Source organism: Colobus angolensis, unplaced genomic scaffold (genome assembly GCF_000951035.1).
Source record: "Colobus angolensis palliatus isolate OR3802 unplaced genomic scaffold, Cang.pa_1.0 Scaffold37, whole genome shotgun sequence".
NCBI classification, from domain to species: Eukaryota; Metazoa; Chordata; class Mammalia; order Primates; family Cercopithecidae; genus Colobus; species Colobus angolensis.
Window position 1 is genome coordinate 1471139 of NW_012117043.1, and position 17478 is coordinate 1488616.

The 17478-nt window shown below is 47.9% G+C and overlaps 2 protein-coding genes across 5 annotated transcripts in view; one reads left to right on the forward strand and one right to left on the reverse strand.

Moving 5' to 3' along the window:
* The window catches only part of MYO19 (myosin XIX), a 51362-nt gene extending 48986 nt beyond the window's left edge, over nucleotides 1-2376 (forward strand). Inside the window, exon 27 of the mRNA XM_011953642.1 lies at nucleotides 1729-2376. Coding sequence (XP_011809032.1) covers nucleotides 1729-1857 — 129 coding nt within the window. The 3' untranslated portion in view covers nucleotides 1858-2376. The remainder of the gene's footprint in view (nucleotides 1-1728) is intronic.
* On the reverse strand, nucleotides 2314-11830 carry ZNHIT3 (zinc finger, HIT-type containing 3). Of its 4 annotated transcripts, none has more exons than XM_011953638.1 (5): nucleotides 11665-11830; nucleotides 11494-11525; nucleotides 5223-5309; nucleotides 4114-4194; nucleotides 2319-2911 (listed from the first exon to the last, which is right to left on the reverse strand). In XM_011953638.1, the coding sequence occupies exons 1-5, from the start codon at nucleotides 11748-11750 to the stop codon at nucleotides 2730-2732; spliced, it is 468 nt and encodes a 155-aa protein (XP_011809028.1). In that variant the 5' UTR covers nucleotides 11751-11830; the 3' UTR covers nucleotides 2319-2729. The 4 variants fall into 4 exon arrangements, with proteins under 4 accessions (XP_011809030.1, XP_011809028.1, XP_011809031.1 ...); XM_011953641.1 differs by having other exon boundaries at nucleotides 2321-2911; nucleotides 4114-4160; nucleotides 11665-11826; XM_011953639.1 differs by having other exon boundaries at nucleotides 2321-2911; nucleotides 4114-4140; nucleotides 11665-11782.
* Between the last annotated feature and the right edge of the window lie 5648 nt (nucleotides 11831-17478).

Below are 17478 nucleotides of genomic sequence, written 5' to 3' on the forward strand. Positions count from 1 at the left end.
AACCAGAGGCCTGCACGTCCCAACCAACTGCAGGTTTGGATTATTTACTTTGTTATAACTGGGAATCTTCCAGAGCCCTTTATCTTTCTAAAAAGTGCTTCTAATTATTTCAGCATCTCTAAATCTTCTTTTAGTCCCATTTCCAAATGCAGTGCTGCGTTTCTAGCAAGCTCCCAGCTGATGCTGATACTCCATGAACCACACTGAGAACCAAGGCTCTAGATGAGTCAGGAGCAGGAGGTGGTTAAAGTTCGGCTTAGGGCCTGGAGTGGTGGCTCACACCTGTAATCCCAGCATTTTGGGAAGCCGAGGCAGGTGGATCACCTGAGGTCAGGAGTTCAAGACCAGCCTGGCCAACATGGCGAAACCCTGTCTCTACTGAAAATACGAAAATTAGTTGGGTGTAGTGGCAGGCACCTGTAGTCCCAGCTACTCGGGAAGCTGAGGCATGAGAATTGCTTGAACCTGGGAGGCAGAGAGTGCAGTGAGCCAAGATTGCGCCACTGCAATCCAGCCTGTCGGACAAGAATCCGTGTAAAAAAAAAAAAAAAAAAAAAAAAGTTTGGCTTAGGGTAATAATAGGTCAATTACAGAAAAGAGGAAAAATTCATGAGACGTAGCAAAAAAGAAACTACCCAAGACTTGAGAGCAAATAATCTAGTTAGTCCCACATCACAACTCGGTTGTGATCAGTTGGTTACCTCAAATGGCACTGGATTTGGCACCATGTTTTCCTCTAACTGTATTGCTGGGTTTTTCTCCTTTTCTAGCTGAGGAAATGACAGGCAGGGTCAGTGGTCCAAGTTCTCTGTGGGTCTTTTTTCATGTTAATTTTTTGAGATGGAGTCTCACTCTGTTGCCCAGGATGGAGTGCAGTGGGTTTAAGTGATTCTCCTCCCTCAGCCTCCCGAATAGCTGGGACTACAGGGCATGTGCCACCACACCTGGCTGCATTTTTTTTGTATTTTTAATAGAGACAGGGTTTCGCCATATTGGCCAGGCTGGTCTCAAACTCCTGACTTCAAGCAGTCTGCCTGCCTTGCCCTCCCAAAGTGCTGGGATTGCAGGTGTGAGCCACCGTGCCCAGCTGTTTGCATCCAGGGAAAAGCCAGCCAGCACGCTCAGGAAGTCAGTGTCACTCAGGGCTTTGTGAGTCACCCCAGTAAGCCAGGCCTCACAGAAATAAAGTGGCCGAGGAAAGGTGAAAGTGTGTTGCACTGGGAGGTAGAACTCCAGGGTCTGGGTCCTGGTTCTGCCCCATTCACTGGATGATCTTGGCTAAGACACGTTTTCTCAGAGTCTGTCTATAAAATGGGCTAATACTCAACCTACTGCATGGAGTCACAGGAAGGAGTAAGTGAAATGACAAGGCAGAAGGAAATGCCGAATTTCCATTCAGAGGAATTACTTACTATAGGCCTTATTCTGAATGAAATCTCCCATGAAAACACACAGGCCTGCTAAACAGAAAGGTAAATGTTTTGTTCTTCCGGCTTTAAGCAGTCATAGGAGTGTGACAGACATTCCTCTTAGGGAGCGCCTCCTCCTAGGGTTTCCTCATCTGTCTCACACTGAGTGGATGTAACGCTATTTTAATCCTGCTGTGGCCCCCAATACTAGTACTTGTCCATACCTCCTTGCATTTCTAGCATCTGCTGTGTGGGGTTCTGTTACGCTTTGGCATTCCCAGGAACTGGGGCTAAAGCTGCAGCTCTCTCTCCCCTCTAGGGATCGATCAAGTTTCACTGCAGAAAGTCTCCACTGCGCTATGCTGACATCTGCCCTGAACGTTCGCCCTACAGCATTACAGGCTTTAATCAGATTCTGCTGGAAAGACACAGGTTGATCCACATGTGACCTCTTCTGCCTTTACTGGGCTGGGTGATCCTTGGTGCCTTTGTTTCCACAAGGCCTTTTCCTGCCAGCTGCCTTGCCAAAGACATTTAATCAGCACACAGCTGCCAGACTATTCCCACAGTGCTCCAAATGCACATGAACAACAGTAACGGCTCCAGCCTTCAAGCCAGGGCCCCATGCCCAGTGCATCAGTGGGCCTGGGGCTCCAGGCTACATCAAGCACTGATGGTGTCAGGGCTGGTAGTTAGCAAACCAGGGTTAAGAAACATCAGGGCCACATTTCACTACCTTCACAGATCAAACTCAGCAGCAGTCATGACTGACTGTCACTACAGTGGGGACCCCAATTCCACATAAGCACTTTTGGAAGAAAACAACCAAAGTTGGCCTAAAATTGGCGCTGGAATTTGGACTGGGGAAAATTTTGTGGTTATTTCCTTTAAAAAGGAACAAAACTTTAGTATTTAATAAGTTGATTTATTTAATGTAATTTCAAACAATTATGAATAATGCAATGTACAGTAGAATCACATCCTGATTTTATTTAGTAACACTGACCAAGTTTAACTCCATATGAAGTGTAAAGCTTGATATCATTTATGATGTCTATCAACTGTACCAAAAGTAAAACATTTAAGAACAACCATCTGAATGTCAAGTTTTTTCTCCATAAAGGACTTGCCACCTTAAGGGCCCCACATCTGCCTGAAACATGAGCCACATCAATGCTGGTAAAGGCCTGTATAACCTAGTCTGCATCCTGGAAACCTCTTCTGTCTGGGGCCCCCCACACTAGCTGGTCTCCTGGGAGAGGGAGCAGGCAGGTTCTGGGAGTCAAGCACACGTTTGAGCAAGCAGCACAATAATCCATCTTAAGAATCCTCATTCTGGGATGGCTCCACAATTCCTAAACAGCAGTCTGCAAACTCCACAAACAAGGGCTCTTGCATGTAGGCTCTCATGAGCTTTGCTTTGTCTTCCCCCTGATCGAGGTTGACCATCAACTGCCTGAGGTGTGGATTGAGCAATAAGCTTCTTAATGTTGCAGATTCCCCTAAAAATTAACAAGAAAAAAAGCCAATCTGATTTCAAGTGGGAAAACATGGAGATGGCTGAAAAGTGAAGAAATATTCAAGTGTAATAAAACTATCAGCCAGGCGTGGTGGCTCCTGTCTGTAATACCAGCAATTAGGGAGGTCAAGGTGGGCAAGATCGCTTGAGCTCAGAAGTTCAAGACCAGCCTGGGCAACATGGCGAGATACCACCTCTATAAAATGAAAGGTGAGATCAGCATATCAAACTATTTCCACATTAAATGCAGTAACAGATACTAGTTCTTGGTATCTTTGTAAATATCGTAACTTCGTGCCACTGCAGCTAAGAAAAAAGTGCTTTGTCAGCACAATCAAAAAGCTAATAATAGCATTAAGCTGCTGGCATGATTTCCTTCTAGCCATACAAGTTGGCAGTGGTGAAGACAGCTATATGAAATACTCTGATGTCTAAGCATGTGATTTGGCGTGCAGCAGGACCAGTAGCAGGGAACCAACAATAATACCTGCATGGTACTTTACAGTCTATAAAATTTTTCACACCTATTACCAGCTCAGCTCCAAACTCAGTCTAATCATAACTATGAGACTAAGTGCAAAACATAACCTTTTAACATGATTCTGTGACATGGGAAGAATGAAATTAACACACTATACACATGTAACAATGTTTTAAGGACTGAATAAGCAGTGCTACAAAAATGGCAACACCTGTTTCCCCTTAAATCAAATCATGTGATAACCCGTTTGCGTTCAAGGCTGGACTGTGAACTGAGCACTGGGGATCTGGGAATACAGGTCCCATACAAATCGCTATGTGAGACAGAAATTACCATAAAATGTAACAGTGATTTATTACTAGTAAGTCCAAGCTGCTAAGGGAAACCAAAAAAGTGCCTAATTCTGAAAGAGACAAAAAGTCAAGAAAAGCTTAGCTGAGCAAAGCAAACTTGAACCAAGCCTTGAAGGAGGAGCAAAATTTTGCCAACCTGCAAGACCAGCAGGATTCCAGGCAGAAGGAATGGTGAGGGCAGGCTGGGAGGTGTGACACCCTTATGTTTACAGAATTATGTTGCTAAATAGTAAGGGCCCTGCATGCCATACTTATTCAAGGATTTAATAACTTTAAAAAAAATCACAATCCTTACAACACAGTAAATGTATCTCAACCACTGACAAATAAACAAGCACAGCACAGACTTACCTAAATTCTTTAAATTCTGCAAAGAAACTCTGTCTTCTTCCTCATCACTATTGAGAAAATCAGCTATAGAGTCATCATCATCTAAGGAATACAAAACAGTCAACGGCTCATGACTAAAAAGGAGGCCTGGGCACCAGATTTTAACAACTACTTCAACAGGATAAAAATGTATGCACACACATGTAGTAGTGATAGGGGTATTCGAGCAGGTACAGACAAAAATCCTCTTCTCCGGAGTTTGTGACTATACTAACACTCCTTTTTTAGAAGAGGGAGGCTAAGTGAAAGAATTGGTGATTTTAACAAATGCACCCTAGTGTTCACATCCTTACTTGTATATGTGGTCCTGTGGTCTTTAGGCTTAGACCCTGGCTGTCTAGTAACTTATTACCCATCCCCACCTCTACATGGCTCCAACCCTGTGATGGGCCAATTAACTGGATGCTCTGTAAAAACAGTCAAGCAGAATCTCCTGTGCTTTCAGCATGGGCAGAAACTGCTGGCGTTGCCTGAACCCAACCTGGAAATTTCTCAAAGGGCAAAAATGGGCCATGCCTTTGGAGTGAATGTTCAATACCTCTTTGGTGGCACCAGAGGGGCTGCTTTCAGAGCCTGGCATGGTGCATGACACCCAGGAGGTATTAAAGAACATTTAGATGGCTGGACAGATGGGTCAACAGCCCACTACTGCTATGAGCTCTGAACCCTCAGCAGCAGCGAGATGATCTAGGACAAAGAAAGCCTCCTGCCTGGGCTGAGCTCAGGTGAACTGACAGCCCCAGCCAGATTCATGGAGGGAGACCAGCAGCTGTGGGCTAGAGAAGGCTCCTGCCAGCAGGGCCCACCATAAACCCCCAAACCACAGCCATGGCCTTTCTCATCTCTGTCTTCTGCCCATTTTTCTTCTGAATACTGCTTTCAGGCTGTTGCCTCAACATCACTCATGATGACATGGCCCCACTCCTGATGCTCAGGGCTAAGAAAGCTGTTGTTTCCCAGTGAAGCTCTTGTTCTGGATTCCCTGACCAGCCCCAGTCTCCCCTTTTCCTTCCTTTCAACTTATTCTATGTGAAGTCCCTTGTAGATTTGTTTGAAGTCAACCAACCCACCTTTGTCTTCCACAGGCTTTATTGTTTTGGTAGGAAGAGCTGATCTTATTTTTTTCTCAACAGGACGAGCTTCAGGGTTGCACTGTTCTGAAAAAGACACAAATCCCAGGCCCACATTACCTCCATTTCAGCAACAAGGCTGCACCTCCCCACCAAGCTAGCATCTAGGTAGGAAGCAAGTGTCTGGGGTAAGGGATGTGGGTGGGTGCCCAGGAATGTGGAAGAAGTGAGAGATCAAAGCAAGAGGGAGGTTAAGGAAAACCGCCAGCAGGCTGAGAAAGCAGGGCTCATTCATGCACCCCAAGAACCTGTCCCCATCCTCCCTACCCTGCCGAATCTTACAAGATTCTCACCACAATTAACTGGGGTGTTTGAAATAGCTGCTGTAAACCAGATACCAGATGGGATAAAACTAGAGAAAAAACAACCAAAGAACTTACAAAGTCAACAGAAGGCCAGCTGTGCTGGCTCACGTCTGTAATCCTAACACTTGGAGGCCAAGGTGGGAGGATCACTTGAGCCCAGGAGTTTGAAACCAGCCTGGGCAACCTAGCAAGACTATGCCTCTACAAAAAATAAAAAAAATCATCCAGGCATGGTGGTGTATGCATGTGGTCTCAGCTACCTGGGAGGCTGAGGCAGGAAGATCACTTAAGCCCAGTATGTCAAGGCTGCAGTGAGCTATGATTGTGCCACTGCACTCCAGCCTGGGTGACAGAGAATCAACAGAGCATGAAGTCACAGGAAAGGATTCTGAGGACATAAAGCCAGGACCAGATTGTAGAGACTTAAAATGTAGATTTGACAATATGCTACGGAAAGGTTCTGGTCAGGTAGGTGGCAGTTACAACAGCTGCCAGTGACTGAGTGCCAAGCACTGTGTCAGGTACACAGTGAGATACATAGTGGCTCAATGAACCTTTAGAAAGCCCCCATGACATGGAGACTATTAATTCCACTTACAGACGAAAGGATTAATTTTTCTTGTAATAAACTTGTCCATTGGTGTCCACAGCTAGTAAGTAGCAGAGGCAGATTTTAGAATCCAGGTCTAACTTTACAGCTGTGCTATACATGTAAGGAACACAGCAGGAGGGACTGGAGAAGAGGTGAATTTTCTGAGTTGTACCTGACCCCAAAATACATTTGTGTCTAAGGGGCTCAAAAAGAGGCTGGAGCTAAAGATCTGGATGTCAGCAAGAAAAAAAAAAAGTTTAAAGTAAAAGAGAGACCACCTACCTAGGAATAAAAGTCAAGGACCAAATTTCAAGAGAGAGATCTAGCAAAAGGGAGGACTGGGCACAGTGGTTCCTGCCTGTAATCCCAGCAATTTGGGAGGTCGAGACAGGAGGACTGCTTAAGCCCAGGAGTCAAAGACCAGCCTGGGCAACACAGTGAGATCCTGTCTCTACGAAAAATAGATAAAGTTTGTCTCCATTACTCAGGAGGCTAAGGTGGGAAGGCCACTTGGGCCCAAGAGGCCAAGGGTGCAATGAGCTGTGATCACGCCACTGCACTCCATCCTGGGCAAAAGAGCAAGACCCTGTCTCAAAAAGAAGAAACAAGGAGAACCTACAGCTATGCCACCCTGAATGCACCCTATCTCATCTGACCTCAGAGGCTAGAACAGGGTCAGGCCTGGTTAGGACTTCAAAGGGAGAAAGGGAGGAAAGAATACCACAGAGCGGTATCTTCCCAGCTTCCAAAGGAGAATATCAAGAAAGAAAAAGCCAAACACAGCAGATATTCATAGGAATCAAGAAAGATGACAGGCTAGACACGGGTAGCTCACGTCTGTAATCCCAACGCTTTGGGAGGCCAAGGTGGAAGGATCACTTGAGCCCAGGAATTCAAGACCAGCCCAGGCAATACAGTGAGACTTCATCTCCACAAAAATTAAAATTAAAAATAAATAAGCCAGGCATGGTGGCGCATGCCTGTAGTCCCAACTACTTGGGAGGCTGAGGTAGGAGGATTGCCTGTGCCCAGGAAGTCACGGCTATAGTGAGCACCACTGCACTCCAGCCTGGGTGACAGAGCAAGACTGTTGCAAAAAAATAAAAATAAAAAGACAAATGAAAAGTTTACAACAGATGTGGCTATTAGAAATTTCTGATAAAAAAAATTATTCTTTATTAAATACTACTTTAACACTGCCTATAGCAGCAACAAAGGCAAAATTAATGTAAATATCCACCAATAAGAAAAATAAATATTAAAATGACCATACTACCCAAAGTAATCTACAAAGTCAATACAATCCCTATCAAAATACCAATGACACTGTTCACAGAAATTAAAAAAAAAAATTCTAAAATTAATATGGAACCACAGAAGATCCTCAACAGCCAAAGCAATCCTGAGCAAACAGAACAAGGCTGGAGGCATCACCACTATGTGGCCTTGAAATATACTACAAAGCTATAATATCTAAAACAGCATGGTACTAGCATAAAAATAGACACATAGATCAATGGAACAGAATAGAGAACCCAGATATAAATTCACACATTTACAGCCAACTGACTTTTCACAAAGGCACCAACAGCATATACTAGGAAAAAAGCACTCTTCAATAAATGGTACTGGAAAAATAGGATAACTGTAAGGATAACCATATGCAGAAGAATGAAACTAGATCCTTATCTGTCACCATATATAAATTTTTTTTTTTTTTTTTTTTTGAGACGGAGTCTCGCTCTGTTGCCCAGGCTGGAGTGCAGTGGCCGGATCTCAGTTCACTGCAAGCTCCCCCCCCCGGGTTCCCGCCATTCTCCCGCCTCAGCCTCCCGAGTAGCTGGGACTACAGGCACCCGCCACCTCACCCAGCTAGTTTTTTGTATTGTTAGTAGAGACGGGGTTTCACCGTGTTAGCCAGGATGGTCTCGATCTCCTGACCTCGTGATCCGCCCGTCTCAGCCTCCCAAAGTGCTGGGATTACAGGCTTGAGCCACCGCACCCAGCCTCTGTCACCATATATAAACATCAAAATGGATTAAAGACCTAAATATAAGACCTGAAACTATGAAACTACTACAAGAAAACACAGGGGAAATGCTTCAGGACTTTGGTCTAGTCAAAGATTTTATGAATAAAATCTCAAAAACAAGGCAACAAAAGCAAAACTAGGCAAATGGAATTCTATTACACAAAAAAGCTTCTGTACAACAAAGGAAACAACAGAGTGAAGACTATAAGATGGGAGAAAATATTTGCAAAATATTCACTTGACAAAAGGTTAATATCTAGAATACACAAGGAGCTCAACAGAAAAAAAAAAAAAAAAAATTTAAGTGGACAAATGGGCTGGGCGTGGTGGCTCACAGCTGTAATCCCAGCCCTTTGGGAGGCCAAGGCAGGTCAATCACCTGAGGTCAAGCGTTCAAGACCAGCCTGGCCAACATGGTGAAACCTCGTCTCTACTAAAAATAAAAAAATCAGCCAGGAATAGTGGCAGGCACCTGTAATCCCAGCTACTCTGGAGGCTGAGACAGGAGAATCGCCTGAACCCCGGAAGCAGAGGTTGCAGTAAGCAGAAATTGTGCCACTGTACTCCAGCCTGAGCGACAAGAGCAAGACTCCGTCTCAAAAAAAAATAAAAATGGACAAATGGCCCGAACAGACACTTCTCAAAAGACGACATACAAATGGCCAACAAGTACATGAAAAAATGTTCAACATCACTAATCATTAGGGACATGCAAGTCAAGACCACAGTGAGAAATCATCTCACCAAAGTAAGAATGGCTATTATCAAAAAGAAAAAAAATAACATGTTGGCAAAGATGTGGAGAAAAGGGAACTCTTATACACTGCACTGTTATTGGGAATGTAAATTGGTAGAGTCATTATGGAAAACAGCATGGAGGTTCCTAAAAAAACTACGAATAGAACTACCATATGATCCAGAAATCCCACTACTGCGTATATATCCAAAGGAAATTAAATCAGTCTGCCAAAGAGATACCTGCACTCCCGCGTTTACTGCTAGTCCCAACAGTCAAGATATGGAATCAACCTAAGGATCCACCAACAGGGATAAAGAAATGTGGTACATATACACACTGGATATTAGCCATAAAAAACCATGAAATCCTGTCACTTGCAGCAACGTGGATAAGACCAGATGACATCGTGTTAAGTGAAATAAGCCAGGCACAGAAAGATGTTCGTGTTAACATGTGGATGCTAAGCAAGTTGATTTCACAGAAGTAGAGAGTAGAAAGTGGTAACTAGAGGCTGGAAAGAGTAGAGGGTAGGGGGCTAGGGAGAAGTTGGCTAATTGACACAAAATTACAGCCAGATAGGAGGAGTAAGTTCTAGTGTTACACAGCACCTTAGTGTGACCATGTTGGCAGCAATTTATACTTTCAAATAGCTGGAAGAGAGGATTGTGAATGTTCCCAACATGAAGAAATAATGATTATTTGGGGTGATGAACATGCTAACTACCCTATTTGATCCTTACACATTGTATACAGGTATTGAAATATCACATTGTAACTCAAATTGTGTGCAATTATGTGTCAATTAAAAACAAATATTAAAAAGAAAAATCCACCAATAGGAAGCTTTATATAAATAATGGTCGTATCAACTATATAATGAAATAACATACAGTCCTTTAAATCAGTGAGCTAGAACTTGTATGCACTAGTTATTTTTAATTTTTTTAATTTTTACTTTTTTTGAGACGCAGTCTCACTCTGTTGCCCAGGATGGAGTGCAGTGGTGCAGTCTCGGCTCACTGCAACCTTCGCCTCCATGGTTTAAGCAATTCTCCTGCCTCAGTCTCTTGAGTAGCTGGGATCACAGGCGCGCGCCTCCACACCCAGTTCAGTTTTGTATTTTTAGTAGAGATGTGGTTTCATCATGTTGGCCAGGCTGGTGTCAAACTCCTGACCTCAGGTGATCCACCCACCTTGGCCTCCCAAAGTGCTGGGATTACAGGCGTGAGCCATTGCGCCTGGCCTGTATGCACTATGTTTTGAAAAGTGCCCAACATATAAAATCAAATGAGGATGTTGAGTACAGTCTCACTGCTGAGATTCTAAAAGCTAAAAAAAAAGTTCGATATATTGGTACAAGAGTGGAAATAAGCTGAAAGAATCTACGTCAAATTTTTTTTTTTTTTTTGAGACGGAGTCTTGCTGTCTCCCAGACTGGAATGCAGTGGTGCGATCTTGGCTCACTGCAGCCTCCTCCTTGCGGGCTCAAGCGATCTTCCCACCTCTGCCTCCTGAGTAGCTAGGACCACTGGCGCAGACCGCCACGCCTGGCTTTTTTTGTTTGTTTATACAGACAGGGTTTCACCATGTTGCCCAGGCTGGTCTCAAACTCCTGAGTTCAAGTCATCTGCACACCTCTGCCTCCCAAAGTGCTGGGATTACAGGCATGACCCACCGCGCCCCGCCTACATCAAACATTTTTTTTTTTTTTCAGACTGAGTCTCGCTCTGTTGCCCAGGCTGGAGTACAGTGGTGCAATCTCGGCTCACTGCAACCTCCACCTCCCAGGTTCAAGCGACTCTCCTGCCTCAGCCTCCTGAGTAGCTGGCGCGCGCCACCACGCCCGGCTAATTTTTGTATTTTTGGTAGAGACGGGGTTTCACCATGTTGGCCAGGCTGGTCTCGAACTCCTGGGCTCAGGTGATCCACCCGCCTTGGCCTCTCAAAGTGCTGGGATCACAGGCGTGAGCCACCGCGCCCGACCAGGTCACTTCTTTTTAACGGTGCAAAAGTGTGTTCACATACACAGAACTTACTTGGTTCTTTTTTTCTCTTAACAAGTCAAGGACTTCTCCTTGTGTTGTACATGGACTTACCTCTTTGTTTCTAACAAGACATTATTTACACGAGTGAAAATATTGTTAAACTTGCGCAGTTTCAGCCAAAATGGTAAGGGGCTACACCAGAATACTGAGAAAGAAACTGCTAGGGTAGACCTCGGTGAGAAAAGCAATCGGTAACTATTTCTAAGTAAGAAGAGTAGTACGCAGAAGGAGGGGCGGGGTAGAAGAAAGGCTACTGACTGTTCAAAACCCTGAGAGCGATTAAAGAGAGGGACAACAGAGGGAACCGTCCGACACACAGGGAGAGGCCTATGACACCAAGGACCAAGTAAGAGGAAGCGAGGTTCCTGCAGAACCCACGAAGACCCGAGGCGGAGAAAGAAGCGCAGCCCAAGGGTCCACGCCCCCAAGACGGAGGCCGGACGTGGGGGCTACCCCGCGCGAGGAGGGGGCCGAGGGCTGGCGGGGACGGGCACTCACCTTTGTGCTTCCGGAAGCAGGCTACAGAGCAGCTGTAACAAGAGGCCACAGGCCGCGTCAGCCCCGAGGGCCCGCGGCCCCTCCAGCAGCCCGCCGGCTGCCGCCCGGCCTCCCGCCCTCCCGCCGTGGCCGGACACCCGCACCCCCAGACCCCGCCACCTCCTCGCTCACTAGGGCACGCGGCAGGCCGGACAGCGGTATTTGGGCTTCTCCAAGCAGATCACGCAGACGACGGTGCTACATCTGAGCGACGCCATGGTCGTGGGGAACGAGACTGCTTCCCGCGCCGCCGCGCGCGTCTCTCACGCAGCCGCGCCCCCCGTGCACGCCCCTTTTTCCGTTTCCTAAACGGGGACCAATCAGCACTCAGCAGACAGACAAAAGCAATGGACTGATCCTGCTCACTGTTCCAGTCCTCGTAAGTAGAGCGTCGATATACTCGATGTGCATCAAGTAGCTGCTTCCCAGGTTTTCCTTGATTAGATCACAGCATCGAAGAACTTGTTGTGTAGCCCTGTCGCTGTCCCTGTGCGGCCGTGTGGCTTGGACCAAGTCATCGACACTGTCCAGGTGTGTTGCCCCGCATGTAAAAAAGAAAATAATGCGTGGAACTAAACGTCCTTTACTTTCTGGCTTGGACTTCCTGAATCTTGCAGGGACATTGGAGTTCGTCCGCCCATCTCATCTGCTTATTCTTGGCAAAGGACAAGTCCAGACACTGGGCGAACCAGAATCGGTTGGATCACGCAGTAGACAGGAACCTGCCCTTCCCAACCTAGGCCATGTTTCACTGGGGAAAGAAAGATGAGCCTGACCACTGGCAAATGTTTGAGCTCCAACTGTGAGCCCTTCAGTGCTGGAGATCCCCCGGGATCTTCTAATGAAGAAGTCATCTCTGTCCTCTGGGAACTTAATGCTTAGAGCGAAAGTAGGACAGGTAAACGGGGAGGAAAGAGACTCACTCTTAGAGTCCTGCCCTCGCTACCCTGCACCTGCACGCCCCTGAGAGTGAGTGCTTCTTAAATTTTGCACTCTAGGCTCCTCACACCTCCCCCTAGTCCCGGAAGCTAATTGACCAGGAAGCAGGCCAGTGACCACTGGCCCCAAGACGGGGATCCCAGACAGATGAGTCTGGACAGATGGGCTATGATGGGACTTGAATGCCACCACAAACTTTAGGTTTAGACAAAGTCATGTTTTGTGTTTTTTTTTTAAGGAAATTTGCTTGCAGCTAGGCATGGCCCAGCCTTACCTTGGCTCCCATCCTACCTGCACTGGGCCCTCTCAGGGCCATAAATTGCCCTTATCCCCAAGTGCCTCCTCTTCTGTGTTGGCTGTTCAGCCTTCAGGGTCCCTCTTCAATAAAGGTGTCTGCAGGGATGTATCTGCAAAATCCAAGGCAGTGGTTTGAACCTTGGCTCAACCCCCTCCCTGGCTGTGTGACCTGGCATGGTTGGTTACCTGCTCTGAGCTCCCTTATCTATTAAAGTGGATGTTTGGGCCTACTTTCCTAAGCTGTTGTAAAGCAGAGAGGAGACCATGTGCAAAAAGTTTTGTAATCTGAAGTGCTACATGATATCTACAAAGAATCTTAACTCTCATGGATCTCCATCTGGACCGCATGAACGCATGAACGAAGGTCTCAGGCCCCAAGCCACGCCCCTCCAAAACAGTTCTGCCATCTGCTTCTTGAGTGGGAAGTGAGTAATGATCCTTCCTTTGGGTGTGGCAACCCAGTCCAGTCCTCAGTGCTGAAGCTGCTGGGCCCTCTATCCACCTGCATGTCCTACTTGCAGCTGCCCCAGCCTGCAACCTCTGCCTGGGACCCAGCCTAGAATCCAAAACCGGTCCACACAGACCTAGTAACTCGCAGCACTCTCATATTGTTCAACAGTTGTACCACTGATGATTTGAACTTGAAGCATCCCAGAAAGTCCAGAGAAGTCCTGGGAAGGCCAGAGAAGGCCAGTGACTTGTCCAGGGCCATATGTAAATCCTGTGCCAAGCCGGGCATGGTCGCACCAGCCTGTAGTCCCAGCTACTTGGAAGGTTGAGGCAGGAGTTCAAGACTGCAGTGAGCTATGATTGTGCCACTGCGTTCCAGCCTGGGTGACAGAGAGAGAGACCCTGTCTTAAAGAAGAAAAATTTACGCCAGACGCAGTGGCTCACACCTGTGATCCCAGCACTTTGGGTGGTCAAGGCAGGCAGATCACTTGAGGCCAGGAGTTCAAGACCAGCGTGGCCAACATAGCAAAACCCTGTCTCTACTAAAAATAGAAAAAATTAACTGGGTGTGGTGGTGCATGCCTGTAATCCCAACTACGAGGAAGGCTGAGGCACAAGGATCGCCGGAACTCGAGAGGCAGAGATTGTAGTGAGCCAAGATCACGCCACTGCACTCCAGCCACGGTGACAGAGCAAGACTCTGTCTCTAAAAATTAAAAAAAATAAATAAATTTAATTTAAAATCCTGTGCCCAGCCAGGTAAGGTGGCTCATGCCAGTAATCCTAGCGCTTTGGGAGGTGAAGGTGGGCACATGACTTGAGCCCAGGAGTTCAAGATCAGCCTGGGCAACATGGTGAAAACCTGTCTCTACCCAAAAAGATACAAAAATTAGTGGGGGGCAGTGGCATGAGTCTGTAATCCCAGCTACTGGGGAGGCTGAGGTGGGAGAATCGCTTGAGCCCAGGAGGCAGAGGTTGCAGTGAGTGGAGATCACGCCACTGCACTCCAGCCTGGGCGACAGAGCTAGACTGTGTCTCAAAAAAAAAATTTTTTTTAATTTAATTAAATTAAACTTAAAATCCTGTGCCTAGCCAGGTAAGGTGGCTCACGCCAGCAATCCTAGCACTTTGGGAGGCTGAGGCAGGCACATAGCCTGAGCCCAGGAGTTCAGGACCAGCCTGGGCAACATGGCAAAAACCCGTCTCTACCCAAAAAGATACAAAAATTAGCGGGGGGCAGTGGCATGAGTCTGTAATCCCAGCTACTGGGGAGGCTAAGATGGGAGAATCGCTTGAGCCCAGGAGGCAGAGGTTGCAGTGAGTGGAGATCATGCCACTGCACTCCAGCCTGGGCAACAGAGCAGGATCTTGTCTCAAAAGGAAGAGAGAGAGAGGGAAAAAAAAGATCCTGTGCACTAACATGGGTAGAAGTTTGCCCACTGTAGAGGACATCACCACTGCTGCTTGATTTGTCCTGTGATGTGTGTACCAAGGCTGAGGCCAGAGACAATCCTAACCATTTTCAGGGGCTCAATCCCTCCCACCCGCATCCAAACCACACTGACCTGGGAGTGGAGAGATGACTCCAGAAAAAAAAAAAAAAGAAAAGAAAAGAAAAGAAAATTCGGCTGGGCGCGATGGCTCACGTCTGTAATCCCAGCACTTTGGGAGGCCAAGGCGGACAGATCACCAGGTCAGAAGATCGAGACCATCCTGGCCAACATGGTGAACCCCGTCTCTACTAAAGTACAAAAAATTAGCCAGGTGTGGTGGGGGGCGCCTGCAGTCCCAGCTACTCAGGAGACTGAGACAGGGGAATCGCCTGAACCCAGAAGGCAGAGGTTGCAGTGATCCCAGATCGCGCCACTGCATTCCAGCCTGGTGACAGAGCAAGATTCCATCTCAAAAAGAAAAGAAAATTTCTGGAATCCTTCCCATGCACATCCACGCAGGGAAGAGGCCCCTCCTCCACTCTGGACATCTGGATGCCCCCAGCTTTCCCCGACCTTCGCACCCCTAGTCCTCTAATGTCCGGGAAAGGAGGTGGGCTCAGCCGCGATGGCGGTTAGGTGATGGCACACTAAGACGAATAGTGCATCTCCTCCGGGCAGTGGCCAGTTCAGACAAGAAAGGGCTGTGTGACCCCAAGCCCAGCAACTAGATGTCCACACTGATGTCCCCTTCAGACCCATCTTAATGGCCGCCCAGGGCTGTCTCGGGCCTCCTGGGCGTCAGCCTGGGGCGCAGTGCGGGCACTGGAGAGAGAGGCGTCGTTGTCGAGGTTTTCAGAGCTCTGCCTTCTGGCAGCGCTGTCCGGCGCGTTCGAGGCGAGTCCGGGCCAATCACAGGCTGGAGACGCGCAACGCCGCGCCCGGTCCCGCCAGAGGGCGCCCCAGGCCCGCACTGCCCAGGTGGAGCGCGCTCGCCCGGATTCCCGCGCAGCTCGCGCCCCGCCTGCGCCCCACCCCGTACGGTAGGCTTAGCGGTCTGGCAGCGCCGGAAAGAGCAAGTCCAGCCTCTGACACATACCTCGGACATCGCCAGGCGGCAGGATAGTGCGTCGAGAGCGCGGGGGCGAAGCGGGCGCCCCGATGCCCACGAGTGTTCCTACGGGAAAGCAGGGCCTGCGCTCACCGAGGGCTCCGCTTGCTACTGGCTGTCCAGGGGCGGTTCCCCTCGGTGTCCACCGCCCAGCGCTTGCGGACAGCCCCGGGGGGCGGAGTGCCCGCTGACAGCTGGCCGCCCGCAGTGGCCTGATTAAAGTTGAACCGCACTTCCAGAGCGTGTGGGTTGCTCGCTAGGTCGCGATCCACTGCCTTCCACCCTCCTGGCCTCCCGTGATGGGGCGGGCAGATCGGCCTAATCTCCCCCACGTGCTGTGTGGCCCTTGTTAGAGGCGGAGGTTGATAAGGGCGAGCCCTGCTAGATCTCAGCTCCTTTCCGCAGCTCTGACACTTGAATTCCTCCCCCAGGGCACGGGTGAGTCAGGGCCAGCACCAGAAGTGACTATGATGGGCTCTTTAGGGACTGCTGCCACGTTCTCACCTGCTTGCCTCCGTTTCCCCTCTGGTATCTAAGAGAGAGGTCAGTTCTCCCCAAATTGATCTGTAGAACAATGCAATCCTTATCAAAATCCTAGAAGACTTTTCTGTTGAAACTGGCAAGATGACTGTAAAATTTAAAGGAAGGCCGGGCGCAGTGGCTCACGCCTGTAATCCCAGAACTTTGGGAGGCCGAGGCGGGCTGATCATGAGATCAGGAGATTAAGACCATCCCAGCTAACAGGGTATAAACCCCGTCTCTACCAAAAATACAAAAAAAAAAAAAACTGGGTGTGGTGACAGGCGCCTATAATCCCAGCTACTCAGGAAGCTGAGACAGGAGAATCACCTGAACCCGGGAGGCACAGGTTGCAGTGAGCAAGATTGCACCACTGCATTCCAGCCTGAGCAACAAAGTGAGACTCTGTCTCAATAAAAAAAATTAAAGGAAATGCAAAGGATATAGATTAGCCAAATCTTTTTTGTAAATGAAAGAAAAAGTTTGAGAATGCATATTACCTGATTTCAACACTCTGAAAATAATACAGTGAAGAAGACAGCATCATGATTTGTTGTTTGTTTGTTTTTAATTGTTGTTGTTGTTCTAAGAGAGAGGGTCTCAGCCATGTGCAGTGGCTCACGTCTATAATCCCACCAGTTTGGGAGGCTGAGGCGGGGGAATCACCTGAGGTCAGGAGTTCAAGACCAGGCTATCCAACATGGTGAAACCCCATCTCTACAAAAACACAAAAATTAGCCAGGCATGATGGTGGGTATCTGTAATCCCAGCTACTCTAGAGGTTGAGGCGGGAGAATCACTTGAATCCAGGAGGCAGAGGTTGCAGTGAGCCAAGATCACGCATTAACTCCAGCCTGGGTGACAAAATGAGACTCCATCTAAAAAACTAATAATAATAATAATAATAATAATAAGAGAGAGGGGTGGGGCGGAGCAAGATGGCCGAATAGGAACAGCTCCAGTCTCCAACTCCCAGCGTGAGCGACACAGAACACCGGTGATTTCTGCATTTTCAACTGAGGTACTGGGGTCATCTCACTAGGGAGTGCTGGACAATCGGTGCTCGTCAGCTGCTGCAGCCCGACCAGCGAGAGCTGAAGCAGGGCGAGGCATCGCCTCACCTGGGAAGTGCAAGGGGGAAGGGAGTCCCTTTTCCTAGCCAGGGGAACTGAGACACACAACACCCGGAAAATCGGGTG

Excerpts from the sequence above, each read along its gene's own strand:
- ZNHIT3 (XM_011953638.1), bottom strand. The coding sequence starts at position 11,750 with ATGGCGTCGCTCAGATGTAGCACCGTCGTCTGCGTGATCTGCTTGGAG. Across the intron at positions 11,526-11,664 it reads CCGGCCTGCCGCGTGCCCTA|CTGCTCTGTAGCCTGCTTCC; the intron begins GTGAGCGAGGAG and ends CTCTTGTTACAG. Across the intron at positions 4,195-5,222 it reads AAAGCCTGTGGAAGACAAAG|ATGATGATGACTCTATAGCT; the intron begins GTGGGTTGGTTG and ends TGTATTCCTTAG.